Below are 22,895 nucleotides of genomic sequence, written 5' to 3'. Positions count from 1 at the left end.
GAAACAAAAAATTACAAAATAAAGTGCTCTCAGTCATTATTTTTTCGAGTTTGTAATGCTACAAAGAGAACCAAATCCTTTCTCCTCAAACTATCATGTATGTACCGTCTCTATGGGCAGGCAGAGGCAGACTACACTGATCATAACTGCTTAACATGTAATCCCCCTTTACAGATGAGACATTCTACATGTTGGTGTGAAATCAATTGCCTTAACAACATCTGTGTCTTGCCACACATTTGTTAAAATCAGACATTTTAAGATACACTTAAGTCAATATACACAAATACGAGATATCAACCTAGCAGATTTTATGTAGCACTGTTACCTGGTCTGATTTCTAAATCCCCGGTGAGTCTATTTTCTTTTAGGAAACAGTATTAGGTATATAAGCTAGGAGTGACTGTATTATGTTGTAATCTGTTTTAATAAATGCAAAATTATCAATTAAACACAACACATTATTACACAATATTAGCAGTTTGTCATCAGCCTTCAATTTTGACCAAACCTGTTCACCTTTTTTTGTTTCCACACTCTTAAATTGTTGATTTAATAAGAATCCACATTTTCAGTTATTTCACACAGAAACAAAAGTTATGCCAGTAAAGAAAATTATCTGTAGTGTAGCTTAAAAATTGGCAATACCTTCCAAAAGAGGATTTACAAAAACTTCTATACTAAAAAAATAAAAAGTGATATTTGAAGTATTTTAGTGCAAACAAAAGGTGTGGTTACATTTCTCAGTGGAATAACAATGCTGCAATATTTGGGCAAAAACTGGCCCAACAGAACAGAGGTTGTTATAACTATCATTACATGTCACACATACAATATCACAAACATATGAATGTTATTCTTTAACTTGAATTAAAATAAAGTGGCTCTTCTTGCCAAACTTATGTTCCCAAAAGCATTTGTACCACATAGTGTTGAACTAGTCTTTACTGTGGACAGATTATGATTCCACCAGCATCTTTTTTACTATCTCTCCCCTCCTTTAGAACAGGGACAACTGCAAACCAAAACAAGTATAGTTCAAGAGGTTTTTAGAGGATGAAAGGGACCCAAAACTATTGAATATCTCAGCAAGTAAATCACAAAAATGTATTAAGGCAGGTAAAATGGTTTGGGGTAGAATGACAATTACAAAATAACAATACAACAAAAACACAAAACGTATTATGAAAAAAAAATGATTAGCCTTCAATAGTGATTAAAAAAAAAAAAAAAACTTAAAAGTGCAATATAATATATATCCACCACCGAAAATGTAATCAAAATGTACCACAGTATTTGGATTGGGTCAAAATTGCACAAAAATAAAGTGACAGAAGCTTGCTCAGATAATATTAAATGTAGACTTTAAGAAACTGAAATGGTCCAGACAGTGGGTTTATAAAATACTGGCCTCCAGCTGGTCCAAATGTTAACGAAAGAAAGTTATTTGTGTCTCTGCAAACATCATGGCTAGCACATAAATGAACTACATTGCTTTCGCTATATTAATAATCCTTAACATATTATCCTAAGGCAAAGACACCTTGTGGCTTTAACAGACATGCAATTTTTGCTCAGAAACAAATGTTTTTGTCCCTTTTTACTGTAGCTCCCAGGCAGATCCTCACTATCACTACCAAGACAGTTAGGATTATCAACACTGATAATCCTGTGTGACACGATGAGAAGAAAAACGGTAAGTTAAATATTAATTTTTCTGAAAAGCAGAGGGAGTTGGACACAGTTTAAATGGCCAGATCTAGGACACTGAGATGCAAAATAAATCCTCACGCCTGTGGACTAATCGGTGCCTCGAATAGAGCTCGTCTGGTACACCAGGACTAAGTTTCCTCAACCCTCTTCTCCCTTTAGTGTCTAAACCTGTAGGAGATGGGCAGTAGCAGGTTATTCTTTTTCAGGGCCTGCACCCTGCTTAGTGTCTCCTCGTCCAAAGCAGTGTAGCATCGTCGTGCATAGTCCAACAGCTTCTCCTTGGATGGGTCAAACTCACCCACCTCTGCCACCTTCTCTGGGGCCACTAACAGCAGCTCAGCTATGGGTGTGGTTGAAGCCACTGTGTTTCGGTCCACACCATGGATTTGGAAGGCTTTGGACATGTTTTTCAAACGCTGGTAGGTAAGCAGGATCTTCTTGTAGCGAAACAGCACCCCAGCAGCATCTTTAACTAATGAACAACCAATGTGCAAGAGTTAGTGATGACAGTCTTATCACACTGTAGGGTAAAGAAAAGAAACTGAATTGACATTACCTCTCTTATTCTTACCTCTCTGTCGCTCCTTAGGGGCTCTGAAGACCCGCCTTCTCTTTAACTGGTGTCTGTTGCTGTTTATGGTATCTGACATTAAATCTTCCCCTGAAATCAATTCCTCCTCCTCGAAGAACCCTTCCTGCTCCAAATACTCATCAGGTTCATCCAAAAGTGAAAGTGAATCTGAGAAAAACACAAAATATGAACACAACCAACCAGATACAAGCAACAGATAACATTTCTTCCTATTTTTTTATCCTCCTAAAGAAATAGATAAATTATGATGGCAGAAATGTGTGTTTTTCAGTTACCTTGCCCTACATTGTTATGTCCACTCATTTCATTCATGGATGACCTTGAAGCACTGTTGCTGATTCCACTGCTGCCCCCAGCTGTGGTGCTGGGAGTGCTGTGGCTATGGCTTTGCAAGAGGGCCTGGGATTGTGTGGAGTTGAACAATGCATTAATGGAGGCAAGCTGATTGGTAAGTGGATTAGAGATGTGGTTTTTGGAGGACACCATCGTTGTAGGTCCAGGCCTTCGTTGGATAAATTGGCGTGGGGAGAAGTGCTGCGTGTCAGTCTTCTGTTGCTCTATGAAGAGGAGAAAGTGACACAATTTGAAACATACATTCTTGCAATACAGGTGATAATTGCACTAAAGCAAACGTTTATTTAATCATGTCTGTTTTTAATTTAGCTCTAAAGTGATCCAATCTTTGTTTTTACCTGCTGGACGTTCTTCTTCTCTTCTAGCCCTCCAGCTGAATCTTCTCGGTTCATAACCTATAAATATCAAAAAGGCAAAAATTATAATCCTCAGAGACTTGTTTTGCAAAAGTTCAGGTTGAAATCAGCTTATAATATAAGTCCTCTTGGACAGGTTATCAGTGCACACCTGTCATCTGTTCTCACCGTTACTGTACTGGCTCTTGGTGGAGAAGATGAAGCGGTCCAGCTGGCAACGGAGGAAGTCCCTCTCTTCTTCCAAATCCTCTATTCTTTTCTGCAGCCAGGAGTTTTTCTCTAGAGAGATCTGTAGCTGGGTTCGTAGGTTTGTGATCACCATGTATGAGTTGTTGACGGGAGCAGGGGGAGACGTCTGGGGTGACTCTGAGGGGGTCAAAGAACATAATTTATATATAACAAAGCTTTCCGACAAAAGGTATTAATGATATAAGTGAATTTTATGCTTCTGACATTCACCATCAAAATTTTGATCACCCTGGTTGAAATATCCTTGCTGCTCAAAGTTGCTTTCTTCATAAGGGATGGCAATTTCATAGGTGTCCTCATTTTTTGGAGCTGAACAGGAAAAAATGAGCACAATGTAACAGATGATCTATGACTTGGGGTGAAAAAAAACACACATTTTATTTAAATTAAAAACTCTTACTCTGCAGGTGGAGGGACCCTGTGTGGCTCTTGGATGTGGACGCAGAATCAGAACCGTTTCCGTTCTCCATCTCAAACACCAGGCAGTCAGGGAAATGTGCAGTTTTAGCTTTGAAAGAAGCTCACTAGCTTATGAGAATGCCTGTGGCTTTTCACACCAAACCTCTGCACGTATTCTTATTTTTTTACATAAACATTATGCGCATTGTTACAGTTATTTGGAGGAGGTTTACTGGATTAGTTAATTATGTGGTCTGTTGAATTTTGAAGCTCTGACATCGAAAAAATCTGAGTAAACAGTATAAACCAATTGATCTAGGCATGCACCAGTTATACGAAACCCTAAAGCTGAACACGTTACTCGGATGTAAGTGTAGAGAGGCCTGATAATGTAGTGGCTAGATTACGTCAACGTTAGCTCTACACGGCTAAACGCTAGCAAGAACGTAGCAATGAATATCTTAAATTGCAGTTTCATCATCTCTAAACACTTCAGTGTTCAATTCTGTCATTCTGATATGAACGAGCCTCTTGCAATTGTTAAACTGTGCAGAAATTGGTACATACCACTGTGCGTTTGTAATAACTTAATCGTGCACATGTAATAAGACGTTATTACCCTGTCATACCTCCATTCACGAGCTCGTCTGCTAGCTAACACAAGCTAACAAGCTAACAATAACACATTTAAAAAAAAAAAAAAAAACTTTATTAGAAATGTACAAAACAAACAATGGGTACACTCAGAAGGAGCATCATACATAAGGACACAGAAACGATACAATGTTACAATGTCATTTAGCAGACGCTTTTATCCAAAGCGACGAACATACGAGAACAAGAACAACACAAACAAAGAATTAGACAAGAGGAAACAAGATCAGTAAGAATAACAAAGTGCTTTAAGTCAATTTGGATGCAGGTACTGCCAAGCAGTGAAAAGGCAATGCACAAATGTAAATAATGATTTCATTTTATTATTTTTTATTTTTATTTTTTGTTAGTAAAATGAGGAACATCTACAATGAAGCAACCAAACAATTTAAGACCTTCCATTATCATCATCAACTATTAACTTGTCATCACCACAATAATGACCAAAGTCCCAAGTACTGGGTCACTCAAGAGCTGAACACAGATTCCCAGAGTAGAGCAGGACAATGTGAGTCACCTGTAGCTGGAAGACATGATCTGCCACTGGGGACAACAGTGGAGAACAGTCTAGCTAAGTGCATAGTGCTTCCTAAAGAGCTGAGTCTTTAGCTGTCTTTTGAAAGTAGAGAGGGACTCTGCAGATTGAATGGAGTTGGACAAATAATTCCACCATTTAGCTTACAATACAGCTTGAGTTGTTAATTTAAGGCAAATGAGAAAATTATACATACATAGAAAATAAATAATAAAATAAGTTGAGTAAGGAGAGGGAATGATTTTATAATTCAGTGAGGAATTATTTTAGGGAATCGTATATTTTAAGTCTTTTGGCTCTGACTGTCCATAGAGACCTGATAGAGACGGATACATACATGATAGTTTGAGGAGAAAGGATCTGGTTCTCTTTGTAGCATTACAAACTCAAAAAAATAATGACTGAGAGCACTTTATTTTGTAATTTTTTGTTTCTCTGGTTTATAATAAGTCAACACCCATCATTGGAGACAAAAAAAAAAAATCAATACGATCCAAATGTCTTATGAGTTTGTGATTATATTTTTAAAGCTGATTAATACGGTTGGTGTTGACCTTTTGAAATAACAATAAACCTAAGGAATGATGATGAAAACAAACGTTTCCTCTTCATGTTATTAAGACAAGAAACACATTTTCACTCAATTCAACTATATTTGACCCTAGCAAATTGACAAAAGGGCAAGGATTTAAGTGAACTTGTCGTTCGTGTGACCCTGAAGCACAACCTCTTTATTTTTATTTTTATTTTTTAAACTTTATTTTAGATGTACATAACAAACAATGGGTACATTCAGAAGGAGCATCATACATAAACAATCATTGATGACCATAAGCTGTATAAATAAGGTTAAGGACACAGAAACAATACAGCTTGAGTTGTTAATTTTAGGCAAATGAGAAAATTATACATACATGGAAAATTAATAATAAAATAAGTTGAGTAAGGAGAGGGAATAATTTTACAGTTCAGTGGGGAATTATTTTAGGGAATCGTATATTTTAAGTTATTTTGGTCCTTTCATTATTTTCAATGATTTTAGGTATAATTGGAATTAATTTAGAAAAACAACAAATTTGGGGGGAGACTTCATAGTCCTGTTTTTATGAATGAAGAATTTTGAGAAGCACAGGATTATGTTACAGCAGATTTCATCACTTTTATTTTTTAATATCAAACCGAAATTTAGGTCATTTATTGAAAAGGAAATTTGAATGGATTTAATTTTTACTCATGGATATCAGTCCAGAAGGTTTTCACAGTTTGGCATGAGAAGAAAACATGGTTCGTCGACTAACAATAAAAATAATAATATTTTATTTTCTAGTAGCCTACTGTCTTGCGTCACTTCCGGACAATGAAATCAACGATATAGTAAAAGATTACTGCTAGAAAAAAAAACAAGTCTTACGTTTTGATTAACGTTGTAAGCATTTAGAAAGTTTCAGTGCCGATGCTTTTAATGGAGAGTAAAAATATAAATGTAGAACTGAGTTTGTGTGCGCACTGAAGCGACTTCTGTATCCAATCCAATCCAGCTTTATTACCTTTCATGAGTAAACATGCAGCCTAAAGTGCATCACGTAGAACAGACAGACAGCAAGATTACAGCAAACGAGAAATAATAAAAGACTACAGCAAGAAAGATAATCTAGATAGATAGATAGATGGATAGATAGATAGATAGACAGATAGATAGATAGATAGATAGATAGATAGATAGATAGATAGATAGACAGATAGATAGATAGATAGATAGATAGATAGATAGATCGATCGATCGATAGATAGATAGATAGATAGATAGATAGATAGATAGATTGGCAGATAGATAGATAGACATACTTTATTTCAGACCCATAGGTCCATATCAGCACAAGAGTAATATAAAAGACTAAAAATAAGTAAAATGCATGTCCAGCAAGAAATAAAAAGATCATATGACAACAGTTTACACATTCATTTTGATACACTTGATAGCTACGTATCACCCTTAAAATTAGGGACCAAATGAGTGCCAAAAATGTCTAGTTCAGCCATGAGTTCAGCTTTTGAAACTGGTTATTGCTATTGGTTGAAGAACTGCAGGACAGGTCGAGCAGGTGACGATGAGGTGTCGGGTTTCAGAGTTGACTTTTGGCTTCACAGACTCGATCCTTCCGTGAGACTCAAAACGCACGATTTCCATGTTCAGATTTTAAATATTCAGCAACTGGCAAAATAAAGGTAAGTGTTTGGGCTTTATTCTTTTATCAAACTAAGAATGATCTGTTTGCAAAAGGAAATTCTTGAAACGTTCAGGACAGGTGTGGCACCTGTTTTAACTGTTCACGGAGGGCAATGTCAGAGAATGCAAGACGTGAAGACTTCTTTTGTAAATAGCAAGCGGCTTACTAATAGTAAAGTTTTTAAAAATAACTAATTGTGATTTTGTTGCAGTGGGAAATTACTTGTCTTCAGAGTTGGTTAACTGATAAATGCTATGACTAAGTTTGTCATATTTGTATATTTCCGCTGTAGAGCCATGTTATTTGATATGTTATAATATTTGACATAAATACTAAAATGTCCTTCCTTGCTTCTCTTGTACAGGTTAGCCATGGCACCCAAATATGAGGGCTTGTCCCACTGTAAACTGGCCCTGGTGTTTGCTGTGCTGATGGACCTGCTGGGTGTGACATCCCTGCTGGTGGGGGTCTTTGCTCCATTAGAGATTAAAGGCAGAGACTTTGGGGATCTTCTGGTGTACACAGGAGCCCTGCTGATGCTTATGTCCCTAGCAGGCTGGGTCATGTGGTACAGTGGCAATATTGAAGGTCTGACCTCCAAAAAGGAGTATGGGGGAGCTGTGGGTGGAGCTGTGGACCGCATTGCTCGCTCCCTGAGCCGCAGGATACGGATCCCCAGGACTCACAGCAGCCCATCATAGAAGAGAAGCTCAAAGAAACCTATGACAGACTTGACTTTTGTTACATGAAGGGCTGTCAGACAGGAGGCCAAACTGCCCTGAGTAAGGGAGGATCATGGCAGTTGCTGTTCACTTTACAGACACTTCTGTTATTGGATCAACAATTACCTTGTTCACATGAAATGTCAGTGTCTTTTTTTATGTTTTTATAAAGAAAAACAAAAGAATGTGTCCTCTCTGTGTAAGAAGTTGCATGTGGACTACTCAGGATTTTAATTCAGGCATACAATTGAATCCAGTATTTGAGGATTACAGAAATTAATCCTGTAATATTTCTACAGGAGTTAATCAGACTTTTTTTTTGGACTCACAACTCTTTCAAAAATATCAACCAGAAACAAAGCTTCAACATTTACCACTGAAGACATTTAATTGATGTGTGCAAATGTGTAAGTGCACATAAATACTGCATTGAAAGGATTTCATTTCCTTACTTTATAAAAGATATAGAAATCAAATTAAAGCATAAAACAAATCAGGACATCTAAAGAAACAGACAAAAACATTCCGAAAATGAATATTTCTCAGAACAGCACTCATTGATGTCTTTACAAGATGGGATATCACATATCTTTGAACAGACAATTAAAATATGTATTTGTTTTACACCACATTTAATGTGGAGGGGGAAGGTTTTAAATAGAAACATCAGTAACACTCACATTCAATCAGAAGAAGTATGCCCAGTCTTAATGCAGCATCATGAGATAGGTGTCAGATTGTCTTTACGCTGACATCAATAGATCAATACCTGTTTCCAGTTCATAGTAAACACTTAAGTACACAGTACAGCAGCTTCAAGAGCAGCTTCATTATAAAGTTCCATTCACTGATCAAAAGAACAATTACAGAAAGACCTGATGCCCTCTCAGAGGAATGAAAATATGATTTATGTATGACAGGAAACTGAATGTTTTGTCAGTGCAAAGGAAATTAGCTCTTAAAAATCCAGAAGCTCAATTCCTGACCAATTCTAAAGAAACAATGTTCAATGAGATGAAGGCACAAGGTAACGGGTCATCAACCATTTGGATTATCCAGTCAAAGATAGATTTACAGTATGGATGAGGTAAACAAAGATAAAACAGTTTGTGTAATATGTAGTCTTAAGAGGACACTTTTATTGCTGCCAAACTGAGACGATGGCTCGTTCAGTTCCATTAAAGCATCATTTCCAAAGCCATATCTAGCTATGCTGGTGTTCCGTACTTGTCTTCTCCGCCTCTATCTTCTCCAAAAAGTGCAGGTCAGTGCTGTCAGAGGGCAGGGTTGGGCATAGATGGTGAGGGATTTTGCCAGATGATCATTTGACTGCGTTCAGACCGTTGAGGTGTAGTTTGGGACAACTCCGCTGATCCATCACTTGCATCATCCCCTTAAAAAGTGAACAGTTCAGTTAGGCCTTCACACACTAAACATTGCGTAAATTGTACATAAATGCAGTACTGATCCATTACATTAGACACTTCAATACTATAATGGTATTTTCCTTTAACTCACCCATCCGGAAGTTGACGTAGCCCTCTCCTCCACAGAGGATTAGCTGAGAGGTAGTGACAGTATCGCTACCAGGAGAAGTGATCAAGCAACCTGCAGGGTGGACGTGATAATATGTCACTAAATACAACCTTCAAACACTGTGAATGAAGTCCTTCAGTGCAGAAGATGCTCATCATGTTACGTCAAAGACAGGTCCTTACCAGGAGCAGCAAAGATGAACCTGACGGCTTGTCTGTGTCCATGGTAGCATAGCTGGGCTGATGCAATGCAGCAATATGGGATAGACACATCCTCTGATGCTGTAGACAGCCATTGGTGTAGTTTAATACATGAGCACATTTCTGACAGAATAAAACACAAAAACTATACTCTCAGTCTAAATCAAACTCACTTATGGATAATGGGATGGAGAAAATGGCACCACCTCCTGTGCCGACCCACAGACGACCAGAGATGGCTGCAAGGGATGAGATCTGAAGAGGTGAGAGTGACAGGAAGGCTGGACCTAAAGAGAGAGACAGAAACATGTTAGCTGAGATTGCAGTAAAGAGTTAAACTTTAAAGGTGCAGAACAAAAAAATATATATTCATACTGCTGCCAGTGTTATGGCCATTTAATATTATATGGCAACATTGTAAAGGAAATCATTTTACAGGCTACACATGGTGCCCAAAAAAATAAAGGTGGAGATGTAAGGATCAGAGCTGAGAGTGGGATTTCATGAGCTGAAGCTGTGAGGAAAATGAAGAGAATTAATGATGTGGGAAAGCTGGAAGTGTTCAAAAATATCTGCATTGACAAAAAACTTGTATTTGCTCTCATTTCTATCCTCTTAAAAAATGGGCTTGTAGTGAAGTATCTGACATAAAATAAGTATCTGACATAAAACAAGTCAAGGAGAAACCTATGTTGTTTCAGACTCTCAGGGACATTTAGATGGAGACCCCCTTCCTGTTTTGTGACTTGCAGGGATAAGTTTTGCAACCCTTAGGTTAGCAGAGCTGAAGGACAGTACAATAAATGTTAAGATACATTTGTGCTTTGTAGTAGGCTATGTCACTGGCTCTCAGACCTATAAAAGGTCTTGGTCAACAGCATTCTGGGAGTCAGCAGATTTGCAGAGTGGTTCTCCCAAGCATTCCAGGTGCTTGTTCGATACTGGTTTTGATTCTTGTAATAAACGTATTACTATGCAAGCAAGCCAGTGTCACGAAGATTCTTTCTGCATCTACACATCACGGGCGGTCAAGATACGACAGTAGTCCATTAACAGACATTACATTTCCTTGGTTTTAACAACAAGTGTTCTTAGTAAATGATCCCTGTTGCCAAGTTGATTATACATTACTGCCACCAGCCTCAGAAAAACTGTCCAGAAAAAAGGTTGCCCAAATGAAGAGCTCAACATATTAGGAAATATTCTTAAATTTAAGAGGACAGAGAAGAAATGTTTGCCTGGTTGAGAAAACTGAAAATAGGAGAAAAAAAAAAAAAATTAATGTGCTTATGAGTTTGAAATGTGTTTCTTTACATTATGGGACGAAATCATGATGGCTAAAAGTATAATAGCTTTGATTTCAAAACTACTTAAAAAAGAAACACTAACTTTTAAAATGTATTTTTTTTCCTTAAAATAGATCTATCTAGGGGCGCCATTGGCCTAGTGGTTTAAGCCTGCACCCAATGTACAGAGGCAATAGTCCTCATAACAGCGGTCAGTGGTTCGACTCCCAGCCTTGACCATTTGCTGCATGTCTTCCCCCACTCTCTGCTGCCCACATTTCCTGTCTCCCACTGGCTGTCGTATGGATATCGGTGAAAATGCCCCAAAATATAATCAAAAATAATAATAACAATAAAGAGGTCTATCTGAAATAATAAAAAAAAAAATCGATATTTTTAGTACCTAATGTTTTAGTGACCAAAGCTGTTAAATCGACTTCCTGTAGCGGCCGCCCTGTGGTCCAGTCAAACAGTCTGAGCATCGGGTCGAGGCGGCAGGACGTCCAAACACCACTTCCACCAGCAGACAGGAAACGGACCTGCTGCTCACTGCGCTCCGACACTGAGAATGTTTGCTGTAATGGTAGATCAACATTAACGACGGTGAGTTTACAGACAGTGTTAACATGACAAAACAGGACAACTAGTAGGTTAATCCTCTGCTTCCTACCTCAACCTTCTTGTTCTCAATGTCAACAACATGGACTTTATTCCAGTATCCCACCCAAAGTCGGCTTCCTTTTGAAAGGCAGCAGCGGATAGGCTGTAGAGGGTTTGATCCAAGAGGCATCGTGGAGTGTGACCGTAAATTCCAGCCACCTGTCAATCATTAGTGACACCAGTTAACATTACGTTACGTAAAACAGAGGAACTTATAACTCTAAATATCAAACAGAGAGCCATTACCTGAAGTGTGTGAGAAAAATGCTAGAGTCCCATCAGCTAAACCCGCTATGACCTGACCCTGGGAGTACCTGGAAGATTGAGTTGAAAAAAAGGAGCTAATTTTCAAAGTTTCCTGAAAAGAGATAACTCCATTCTTCAATTAAATCAAATAAAAAGCCAAAACAACTCACGTGAGTGAATGAACGCTCTCAGAGAGAGAAACTGACTGCAGGCCGCGCCTTCTGCCAGCAGAGGCAGAGTGTACCAGAATACTGTAGGAGTGAGAGCAAAGAGAGAGAGAGATAAAGAGAGCCAGGGAAGAACGTTAAAGAGCTGGTCAGAGTGCTTTTCAAGTATTCTACTCAAAGTGCATGTTATTCATTGAAGTGAGCTGCTTATTCAGCAGAAAATACCTTCCTTCCTGAGTTCCAATCCACACAGTTCCTGCAGAGTCACCTGACATAACAAGACCAGGGAGATTGTGTCAGAGAAAGAAGGTTAAGGAAGCAGTGTTGATTTCAAAGTGCTTTCAGTCAATTTTCAGTACAGTTTGAGGGGATAATATCAATACAGAGTACATCAGAGAAGTTGTTTGGAGGCAGCTGCTGCAGCCCTTTGTGCTGGCACTGACCTATGGGAGGCACAGCACAGATGCAGAGGACGGGAGCAGTGGGAGGGAGGCTGAACTGATCCAGAACTGTGTTGGAGCGAGCTGGATCAATCACTGTAATATCACTGCAGGAGGCGGGGCCAGAAACTACCCACACAGAACACTGGCAGAGAAAGATGGATATGGTGTGGAGAGATGAGTGGCATGACACAAATTGTCTCTAGGTCGGTGTTAGATATGGTTGAATGGAATCGTACGTGGTGATTAGAGTATGATTAGTGGGGCTGTTTCACAAGGATAATGACAGACTTACCGTGGCCTCGCCTGAGATCTCTGGTGTGACAGCGACAGCACAGTTTAGCTGGAGAGAAAAATAAGCTTAAATGCACCAGAAGTTCAATATAAAGGCTGCAAAGTTTTTGTTTTTAGTTTTTTTAAGTAATAAGCTCTACCTTAGCAGTGGAGTCTCTTTGATCCAACAGTCTGAGGCGCATTAGAACGGGCACATCTTTAGGCTCAGGGACTGGTTCTTGGGATTCCTACAGTAGTGACAGTATAAGTGGGATACTGCTAGTATTTTGGAAATGTACATGTCTGGGCATGCTAAAAACTCTGCACCTTTATCCCTACAATTCAAAAGTATGGGATGGGTTACTTCAATAACATACCATCCAAAAAACAAACAAACACATAAATCAGGTTTGTAAAAAAAGTGACAGGTCCATTTTAGTTGATGTACTGTTATACATTAACTCTCAGATTAAAAAAATTCTGTGCACCTGTTTGTGTTTCTCCTACCTGTGTGTTTGCCAGTGGCGTGCTCCAGCCATGTATCTGCCGTTTTCCAAGCGAACCCCAAATGTGTGAGCGAATTTCCCTGTAGAGTTCTCGTTTCCTGACACGGGGGGAGAGAGCAGCAGGAGAGGCACATCTACACAGAGTGCTTCTGATGTTAATCAGCGTGACTGAGTTTTTTTAGTGATGATTATATTTTGATGCAAAGAGTGTAAATTCAGATAGGAGGAGTTCATTCGAGAGTGAAATGAAATAAAAACACGAGCTTACTCTGCATGAGTTTGACTGACAGCTGGTAGTTGTGGAGGCCTCAGAGGTGTGCGAGTGAGGGAGGGAGAGATGGACCGGGGAAATGAAGACGCATGAGGTGGGATTAAGGGTGATTTGGTGAGCCCCAACAAGCGATTGAACCTTAAATGATAAAAACAAAAACTATAGTTTACACAACACAAAACAGCAGTCACTTAACCTACTTCTTTTCTTTTGTCTTTATTCGGGAAGGAGATTACGCAGTCTCCGGGCCAGAACCAGCAAACTTAAGGATAGTTTTATCCATCTCTCCCTGTTTTGACCCCTCTTCCCATAGTGCCCCCTTCACAGACTTAACCCCCCCCCCCCTCAAATCAACGCTGACACACACACACTCACTTTGTTTTTAAATTGCACTATAGCAAAGTTTTTGCACTGTTTTAAACTGTATTTTATTATTTTATTAGCTTACTTCTTATCTTTTTCTAGCTTTCCTATGTTTATCTGTTGTTGTTGTTGCTGGGGTCTGAGAGAGAAACGTAATATCAAATCCTCAGTATGTCTGGTGCATACTGTAGTTTTTTTGACAATAAAGAAGACTTTTTTACTTTTTTTTTTGTTATGTCATACATAACGGCTTTACTGACAGTTTCAGTTGGAAAAAAAACCCACTCATTCCTCTCTCACTTCATTAACCTATTCAAACACTTAAAATGCTTAGTCATCTTTGAAGCCGTCATGAGCTGAAGTTGCGTGTCTTTTAAGCAGCAATTATAAGCTCTGGTATCCACATGTTTAATACCAGAAACCACATGGACCCTAAAATGGTACTTTGATGTTTGTGATTAATCTAGAAACATGGTGCTGAAGAGAAACACGAACATGCCTCTGGAGATGACTGTGAGTACTGAACGTACATTGCTTTGTCACCAGAAGATTAAGGTCACATGGGGACATCACATCTTGGTATTACAATTGTGTCATTATTTTTAACACAACATATTCTTTCATCAAATTTTGGGTTGTTTTAGGGAAATTAATAATAATATTGTATCAGTATCACCAGGCAGCTTTAGCCAGCCCCTGCCCAATCCTCTGTTACACATCAGCATGTCGACTTTTTGCAATACTCACTTTCTCCAAACACTTGACCTCTTGTCCTCTGTTAACCGCTCCTCTTTGGTAGCTCTGGAAAAACAAAAACAGAAAAATAAGGCTGGAGAGGACCCAAACCTGAGACTCAGTTGCTCTTTAAGCCCAAAAAGGACCTCAAATCTCTACAAAACCAATCAACAGCAATATTGATTATAGGCAGATGAACTAGCTACCTGAGTGTCTGACTGCGCCTTACTGCCTCTTGAAGCTCAAACAGACGCTGCTTGTACTGGTTCTTCTCCATCACCACACGAGCCATTTCAGAACGTGAAAACTGGCGCATGGTTGCGGGTAGAGTTGCCTGTGTGGAGAGAATTGTACTGTTTAATGGGGAATAACATCAGTTTCATACATCAGAACAAACAATGCACACTGGCGTGATTTAAAAAAAAGTTTAGCAGTGTAATGTTACAAACTACATCTTTGTGACACAGTAGAATAGAGTTTGAACATAAGACAGTCTCCTTACATCAGGGTCCTCAGATTGCCACGCTTCCAGTTCTTTCCGGAGTCTATGAAAAACACAAACGTATTGCAATGGTAGAACATGAAAAAGACTTGAGAAGCAGAAAAAAATAATGCACAAATTTTCTTCAAAAATGAAAGAATCAAAAAATATCATAAATGGGAAAATATAATTTAGCAGCCAGTAAAAAAACAATCACCAGAAGGTGGCTTAAACCAGCAGCCTCAACACTGGATGACTGGTTTGGAATATTTCTGGAAATATTTAAAACGGAGAAGATGACTTACTGTCTGAGGATCCAAAAGGACATGTTTTATCAAATTTAGAATAAGTGGATTCAATTTATAACCCCAGTGTGAGTGGATTTTGTATGACTCCACCAACAAGGTATTAACCCTCCCCTTCTTAGAGAATAAAACATAAATGTAAGCTCCCTTAGTTCTTATGTAATTAGTTATATATCTGTTTGTGTAATGGATATATGCAGAAAAATGAGTGTTGATTACTGACTGAAGAGGTGAGGATTAATGTATATGTATGTGTTTAAACGTCAAGAGTATAAATTATTGCATTCACCTGGAAAGATGGAGGACAGAAACATTTCAGGACTGAGTGGCTATGTGGACATACTTTTTCTCCCTATGCATATAAAAGACTGCAAAAGGATGAATACAATTATCGAAGTGTTGTAAATTTTGTATCGTTACCCTTTCCAAATAAAAATACAAAAAAAAAAGGGAAAATATCTCTAACAATCTACATCACCTCTTAGCTTCCTCCTCCTTCTCCCTCATCCGCCCCTCTAGACGTGAGACTGTTTCCTGAAGAGAGGACACTTCCAGCTTAAGAGCTGAACGGTCATCCGTCAGCTCCCCTACTCGAGATATTAAAGCTTTACGGGCAGCTTCTACTGACTCACTGAAAAAACAAGCATAGCAAAAGTTAGTTATTTCATATTTGGAATAAATCACCATTGATTTTGGTAAAGGCATATCCCTGTATATCCCTGTATGAAATCCCTTCTCGGTGATTCATTTTAATAACAGTAGGAACCCATGCATTTGAAAACTTCCCATTACAATCAAACAAGGTCAGATGAATTAAATATAGCACTCACTGGGTTACTTTCAGTTCCTCATACTGAGAAAGAATCTCCTCAAACTGGTCTGTGCTGCCTACACAGAGAAACAATTACAAAATGGTTTAGACACAAAAACAAGATCAAACTCAGGTAAGAATAGATCTGAGCAAAAATAAGGAAGCACCTATGCTTCAGTGGAAAACACTCATGAAATATTATCTGAATATTTTAAAGGACCATATCGGAGGACAGCATTAAAGGAAAACTATTTGACAGTATATGGAGCAAGATTTACGAAGCTCTGTAGATGAGAGAAGCCACAAAATCACCCGATTACCATAAACATTAAGGAACCCCCCTCAAACTTGTTGTATTAACGCAAGTGTGTTTTAGTGTGTGTGAGTATTTGTAAGTGTTCGTGTAAGAGTGTGTTTGTGTGTGTTGATGTGAGTCTATATGCTGGTGAAGGTGTATGGTGGACAAGTGTAAACATGTCAGAGTGGTGTAAGGGATACAAACTACCTGTGAGATAAATTTAAAGTAACTGTAATGTAAATGAACAACACAGGATCTATGAAATGAAATTTGATTTCCTTGTTTTGTTTTGTTTTGTTTGTTTTTTGCTTGTTTGTTGTGTTTTAATCTTTATTTTATGTTTTATTCTTTGGAATTAAGATCACAAATTATTTGAATCACAGGATGTACTGATGTATTTAGACCTGCACACTAAATAAAATAAAATAATATAATAAAAATTAAAAAAAAGAATAGATCTGAGCAGGGTTACTATTTCGCCTTTCTTCAAATTCAAGACATGACCACATGGAGAACGAACAATGTGTAAAAAGGGAAGTGACACTTAATGAAACATACAGTAAGGCACTGTTTTCACCATTTGCACATCATGTATACATGGTATAAATAGTTTCCCACCATAGCAGATTATTTTTAGGAAGCACTTTCAGTACTTTCAATGCAGCGTCTGTGATCACTTACTTTCTGTTTCAACGCTACCTGAAACCCAACACAGTTTTTTTTTATTCTGCTGGTGAATGAACACAACTATCTGATTGTGGATTAAAAACTATGTGTATAATTCATGGGTGGTTTCATAACATAAGATAAGATAAGATACTCCTCTATTCATCCCAAAATGGAGAAATTCACGTTGTAACATAGTTAATATAATTCATGGTTATGACAAAGAAGAATGCTATGTTTGTGGAAAGGCTTTAAAAATGTGCTTCAGTGATGTGTTTACCTCTGACACTGGCCCCTTGGTCCACACTCTCCACATAATCCCGACTCAGCTCTGACAGCTCAGAGAACAAAGAGTCAGTGTTGCGCAGGTCCCACTCCATACTGTCATCTTCCTCCTCCTCCTCCCCGTCCTCCTCCTCCTCTTTCCCCTGCCTCCCTCCTCCCTGCTTCTCTTCGGCTTTGGGCTCCTTCTCCTCCATCTCTCCGAGCTCATTCTCCAAGCTTTTGTCTGATTCATATTCTGCCGTTGGCTCTTCGTTGTTCGGCCGGTTTACTGGGGTGCTGATGATGATGATGCAAAAGAAAAAGAGGAAGAAATGTGAGGAGGTAGATGTGTTTATCTTTGATGTGCTCTGTGTTGACATGTCCCTGGACAAAAGGGAACTTAGATTCAGTTAACGATTACCTCACGAAATGAGTAAGTTCATTCAGATTGTTACCTCGCATCCAAACCGCAGTGAAACTGTCCGAGCTCAGGAGTGGAGCTGATGATGTCATTGATAAAATGATCGGTGGGCTTTCCTGCAACATCAATCCCATTACCTTCCTTGGCTAGAAGACCTTCCAAAGAGGGTGGATTAGAGTTTGAATGCGGTCTCTGAATCACCTGCAAAAAAAAAAGAAGATTGTAACAACATGCAATTCTCTGCAAAAGTCTTGTATTGAAATAATTTGAAATGATTTGAACCGCAAGAATTTGCTTACTTTTTCAGTAACACTGGGTTCAAAAACTCGGTTGGATGAAAATTCCACATTCTTTGGACGCACGTGATTTCTAAATACAACATGAAAGCAACAACATTAGTTAGTGCATCTTTCTTACATTTGGCACCACTTTCTTGCAGCAATGTTGACATTACTCAAGCACAACACGAATAGTTATTCAACACCTACTGAAAATGGTTCACAATAAAGTTGCTATCATTATCTAACAACCTGCTTAGGTCCTGTGTAAGAGTAAGACACTATCTACACCAGAGGAAATTATTTTATAGATACAAATAATTTGGAATGACCTTAGGGGAGAATCTCTTTCGGAATCTCTTCTCTTTTCCAAAATATCTCGATATGTAAGCGCCAACTAAGAGAAAAGACATCAATGTTGTAGGTCAGGAGAAGAAACTGATAATGAAGTGCTTAATTTGAATAAAATGCGTTGATAAAAAAGCAGACAAGTTTCTCAAGATCCCAATCTGACCTTGTTGTGGGTGTGCTTCAGAGTGCTCAGTTCTCTACCCAGATTTGCCTTCTGCTCCTCCAAGGCCACCACTGAAGGAAAGATGATATGTAACTTCATATGTAAAATGTATGAAATTGAAAGTTTGAAACACAGGGGTAACACACCAATGGCCAAAGTTGCTGTTTAAATACTCACACTGATCTGCTTGCTCTCTTGCTTTCTTCTCCAGCTCTCTCTTCCGCCGTTCCCTCTCCATTTCCCTCCCCTTCATGGCTCTCCTCTCTTGCTCGGTTTGGTCATCTAGCTCTAGATACCGCTGAAGAGAACACATTGCTTTAAGAGCTCTGAACACATGAAAACCCTTTCTCTCACAGCTTTTATCATAGCAATGCACACAACATCAACACTTTAGGAGGTCGTCACCTCTTGACTCTCTTTTCGGAGCGCCCTCTCTGCTTTGTATCTCTCCAGCAGCTCTTCTCGCTCGGCTTTCTCCTTCTCCACCTCCTCCTCTTTTTCCCTCAGCTGAGCTTTGCAAGAGGCCAGTCCTTCAAGGACCCACACGAATATGGGCACCAATGACTCCACCACACCCTCGCCATGGGTCTCTATAACTGTCTGTGGTGTGGTGGAAAAACAAAAGTGTAAAGTCAGGGTTCGACAGGTGTGACGACATTGACACATTATTGAATTTCTGTAATCAATGATGGGACAGAAAAGAGCTGCTTTACCTGTAGTTCTGAATACAGTTTTCCTGCCTCTTCACTCACAATGTTGGGGTCCAGCTCCACCTCTCCAGTCCCACACAGCACTCTCTCACTGCACTCCATCATTGGATATTTTCATCTGCTGGATCAACTGTCAAAACGGTTTACCTAACTCCACACTTCAGGTAAATTATTTCAGGATTCTAGATTCAAATTCTGCAGCAAAGTGGCCTTCCTAATGTTTCCCTCCTAACCAACTAATATAACTAGTTTATCTGGCTTTAGGACATTTCTGTTAGCACTAGCACTACCCATCCTTCACAACTTAGCCATTTGTTGTTGTGGAGGGCAACATCCTTTTACTGCACTCATCCTGCAGTTTCTGTACTGTGGAGTTTATCTGATATCAGGGGGAGTTTCAGCGTCCATCCTAGGAAAGAAAAGAAAAGAAAAATACGTGGTGTTAATCAGTCTCTGGAGCTAGTTTTAATCCCAAAGGGAGTCAACTGTTTTCTAGAATACTGAAGTTTAGACATGCATTTTTCCTTGTTTCCCCCCCAACTACTTGTAATAAGCTTATTATTAGTCGGACATGGTCATGGGGATCTTGCCATTATAATCTGTGACTAACTTGGTGTATTTAACAGCAAACCACAAACAAAGCAACTAGTCAGTGAGGATGACATTTTAATTCCAATGGTGGGTTTTTAAGTATCAACTGAATCGTGCGATTGAGATTATACTCAGTCACACCATAAAGCTAGAATTGATTTCCCTTTCAAGTTGCAAGTCAGAAATACTTTTTTTTTAAGTTGTTCGGGAGAATATTCATGCCTTGTACATTCCCACAACTGTAGAAAAATTGCCAGGAGAGCACAAACAACTCATCAGTTAGTTACTGTACAGAAAATGAATGTAGAATATTTTGATTTTAGCGACCAACAGTTAAGGTACAATTTCAGCAAAGTCATACATTTTCTCAATGCAGCTTCTATTCACTCCATGTCACATTAACCAAATAACTTTTGGTTTTGAACTGTAGGTCAGTACAACTATTAAAATGAAGCTACCCTTTAAATATCATAATCTTTCAAAAAATGAAAATCAAGATAACATGGTGAAAATGCTTTCTACCAACAAACAGTTTTAAACCCAAATAAATTCTGCATACCATCAAAACAAGGCAAATGACAATACAGCAAATCATTGCATTTAAGATACTGAAACCAATACATGTAGGTCGTTGTTCATCACATGATTGATTGATTGATAATTAGATAGTTGTGTTTCTGTCTCACTCAGTGGTGGACAGTAACAGAGTTAATTTACTTGAGTACTGTACTTAAGTACATTTTTTGAGTATCTGTACTTTACTTGAGAATTATTTTTTGGGGAGCTTATTACTTTTACTACACTACATTCAGAAGACAATTATTGTACTTTTTACTCCACTACATTTCTATCAGTGCTCTAGTTACTCACTACTTTAGCTTTAAAGTCAGCTCATGAATTTCCTTCTCTTTTCTGAAATCTGATCCCACGGTTGAACATGGAGCAAACACAGAGCTAATTTCACTCAGATCAGGCAGTTCATTTAGAGGTGGTAATGATGGCTATAATTCTCCACCTGAGCACCCATGACCATATCTTCAGCCCGTGTTAGAGGTTTTTGAAATAAAGAATGTTCTCCCTGTTTCCCACTCTGCCCAAACATACAAAATTCACAGTCCAACCTGAGAAAGCGTGTTGAGCTACGTAACATTTGTTTCATTCCAGATGAACATGTCAAACTAAGTTGTCTGTGCTCGGAGTAACTTAGTTTCTGTTTTTATTCCATGGAGTAGTTTTTAGAGATTTCAAGTAATGGTTTCTAAATAAACAGAATGTAACAGAATGTACTCCTATGTACTCTTGACTGCACTCATGTATTGTGAAGAAACAATGTTTTGAGGTTTTTTAAGAAGTACTTTGAATACTTAAGTATTTTTAAAAGCAAGTACTTCAGTACTTTAACTCAAGTAACAATCTGACAGAGCAACTTTCACTTGTATTGGAGTAATATTTGACATGGAGGATCTATACTTTGATCTCACCCTTTAAACTGAATTGTAAAATTATTGCAGTATTAATCATGATCATACAGTTGAATGGGACAAAAGGATATCTCAAAGTTAAGCTTTACGGGTATACTCATGTGTTTTAAAGCCCCTGACATTTTACCCAACATATGACAGACAGATACCCTCTGTTATTGTTGGATACTGTAATGATACAGCACGGAGAGTCGAACAGAAAGTTTAATGTTGATCTGTGTGTGTGCTTGTGTACAGCACCACAAATGTCTTATTATTCCAAAGGTGAAATGTAGACAAACTAACATGACATCTGTGAAACAGCTAAAGGTAATGTGCAACAAAGATTAATCTATTGAGTCTTCCTGGTTATAGCTTTAAATACAAAGCATTGAAGATGACAGCCTCGAATTGACTTACTGCATAAATAAGTAACATGACTGACAGTGGACACCTTGTGATATCTTGGCAGCAAGTTTACAAAGTCTTAACGTCGCTGAAAACCAGCCGAGCTGTCGCGTTGATCTTCTGCTGTCCTTGTAAAACTCACCTTAAAGAGCTGGCTCCAAAATAACTTTGGTTTAATATCCACAAAATAACGAGAATCCAGACGTTTTTCTTGGGGAAGGTTCAATTACACATAAACGAGTTTAAAGAAGGGGCTGTTGTTTGATTCTGACGTACACAAAAATGTTGTCAGCCAGACCAATCACAATCCTTCACAGTTAAGCTGTAACCAATAGACGGAGACGAGGGGCGGGACTTAGACAGTTTTGTTTTCGGACAGGGAAAAAAAAGTTTCCTGAAACTTGAACGGTGACACGTGACTAAGAAGGTTGGTGCTGGCTGTCAGGTGACTGGAGCACTAGACGTCTACGTCTGATACCTAAATACCTGACATACCTGTACCTGAGATGTAGCAGGTGTTTCATTATGTTACATGAATAGTATCAAATACTGACATTTTTTGCATTATGAGCACGTTTGCAGTTAAGGTTATTCAGGGGTCAATATGCAGTGGTGGACAGTAATAAAGTTAATTTACTTGAGTACTGTACTTAAGTACATGTTTTGAGTATCTGTACTTTACTTGAGTATTATTTTTTGGGGAAACGTATTACTTTTACTCCACTACATTTCTATCAGTGCTCTAGTTACTCACTACTTTTGCTTTGAAGTTAGCTCATGAATTTCCTTCTCTTTTCTGAAATCTGATCCCTAAGACAGTAAAATGTGTTTGTGTAGTTGTTTGTCTCAGTGGTTTAATCGTACCTGTATATCGTGCGTCTCCACGGTTGAACATGGAGCAAACACAGAGCAAATTTCACTCTGATCAGGCAGTTCATGTAGAGGTGGTAATGATGGCTATAATTCTCCACCTGAGCACCCATGACCATATCTTCTGTGTTAGAGGTTTTTGAAATGAAGAATGATACATGTCCTTTAACTCTGCTCCTATGTAGTCCTGACTGCACTTATGTATTGTGAAAATACGTTTTGAGATATTTTTAAGAAGTACTTTGAATACTTAAGTATTTTTAAAAGCAAGTACTTCAGCACTTTAACTCAAGTAATAATTTGACAGAGCAACTTTCACTTGTATTGGAGCTA

General features: G+C 38.5%; 3 protein-coding genes across 8 annotated transcripts; 1 reads left to right on the top strand and 2 right to left on the bottom strand.

Annotated features, from left to right (window-relative positions):
* Positions 1 to 400: 400 nt before the first annotated feature.
* On the bottom strand, positions 401 to 4,330 carry ccdc106a (coiled-coil domain containing 106a). 4 transcript variants are annotated; one of them, XM_034698634.1, is made up of 8 exons: positions 4,293 to 4,330; positions 3,665 to 3,734; positions 3,493 to 3,573; positions 3,184 to 3,381; positions 2,998 to 3,054; positions 2,581 to 2,862; positions 2,285 to 2,452; positions 401 to 2,185 (listed from the first exon to the last, which is right to left on the bottom strand). In XM_034698634.1, exons 1-8 carry the CDS (start codon positions 4,296 to 4,298, stop codon positions 1,869 to 1,871), a joined length of 1,179 nt encoding a protein of 392 aa, XP_034554525.1. In that variant the 5' UTR covers positions 4,299 to 4,330; the 3' UTR covers positions 401 to 1,868. The 4 variants fall into 4 exon arrangements, with proteins under 4 accessions (XP_034554525.1, XP_034554522.1, XP_034554523.1 ...); XM_034698631.1 differs by having other exon boundaries at positions 3,475 to 3,573; positions 4,293 to 4,328; XM_034698632.1 differs by having other exon boundaries at positions 3,475 to 3,573; positions 4,231 to 4,326.
* Positions 4,331 to 6,776: 2,446 nt separating this feature from the next.
* Positions 6,777 to 8,081, top strand: LOC117823166 (transmembrane protein 238-like). Of its 2 annotated transcripts, none has more exons than XM_034698250.1 (2): positions 6,777 to 7,078; positions 7,445 to 8,073. In XM_034698250.1, the coding sequence occupies exon 2, from the start codon at positions 7,452 to 7,454 to the stop codon at positions 7,779 to 7,781; it is 330 nt and encodes a 109-aa protein (XP_034554141.1). In that variant the 5' UTR covers positions 6,777 to 7,078; positions 7,445 to 7,451; the 3' UTR covers positions 7,782 to 8,073. The 2 variants fall into 2 exon arrangements, with proteins under 2 accessions (XP_034554141.1, XP_034554142.1); XM_034698251.1 differs by lacking the exon at positions 6,777 to 7,078 and adding an exon at positions 7,121 to 7,226 and having other exon boundaries at positions 7,445 to 8,081.
* Positions 8,082 to 8,164: 83 nt separating this feature from the next.
* si:dkey-17m8.1 (C-Jun-amino-terminal kinase-interacting protein 3) lies at positions 8,165 to 21,963 on the bottom strand. Of its 2 annotated transcripts, none has more exons than XM_034698241.1 (28): positions 21,835 to 21,963; positions 19,237 to 19,642; positions 18,929 to 19,123; positions 18,701 to 18,821; positions 18,524 to 18,594; positions 18,342 to 18,406; positions 18,031 to 18,100; positions 17,766 to 17,932; positions 17,327 to 17,607; positions 16,102 to 16,159; positions 15,750 to 15,902; positions 14,988 to 15,030; positions 14,692 to 14,819; positions 14,498 to 14,551; positions 13,385 to 13,525; positions 13,118 to 13,250; positions 12,772 to 12,858; positions 12,633 to 12,680; positions 12,341 to 12,482; positions 12,123 to 12,165; positions 11,901 to 11,981; positions 11,731 to 11,798; positions 11,495 to 11,643; positions 11,228 to 11,399; positions 9,712 to 9,825; positions 9,521 to 9,619; positions 9,321 to 9,410; positions 8,165 to 9,195 (listed from the first exon to the last, which is right to left on the bottom strand). In XM_034698241.1, exons 2-28 carry the CDS (start codon positions 19,336 to 19,338, stop codon positions 9,077 to 9,079), a joined length of 2,994 nt encoding a protein of 997 aa, XP_034554132.1. In that variant the 5' UTR covers positions 19,339 to 19,642; positions 21,835 to 21,963; the 3' UTR covers positions 8,165 to 9,076. The 2 variants fall into 2 exon arrangements, with proteins under 2 accessions (XP_034554132.1, XP_034554133.1); XM_034698242.1 differs by having other exon boundaries at positions 13,118 to 13,214.
* Between the last annotated feature and the right edge of the window lie 932 nt (positions 21,964 to 22,895).

This window comes from Notolabrus celidotus, chromosome 12, assembly GCF_009762535.1.
Source record: "Notolabrus celidotus isolate fNotCel1 chromosome 12, fNotCel1.pri, whole genome shotgun sequence".
Classification (NCBI taxonomy): Eukaryota; Metazoa; Chordata; class Actinopteri; order Labriformes; family Labridae; genus Notolabrus; species Notolabrus celidotus.
The sequence above is the reverse complement of the archived record's forward strand: the minus strand, read 5'-3'. Positions and strand labels throughout refer to the sequence as shown.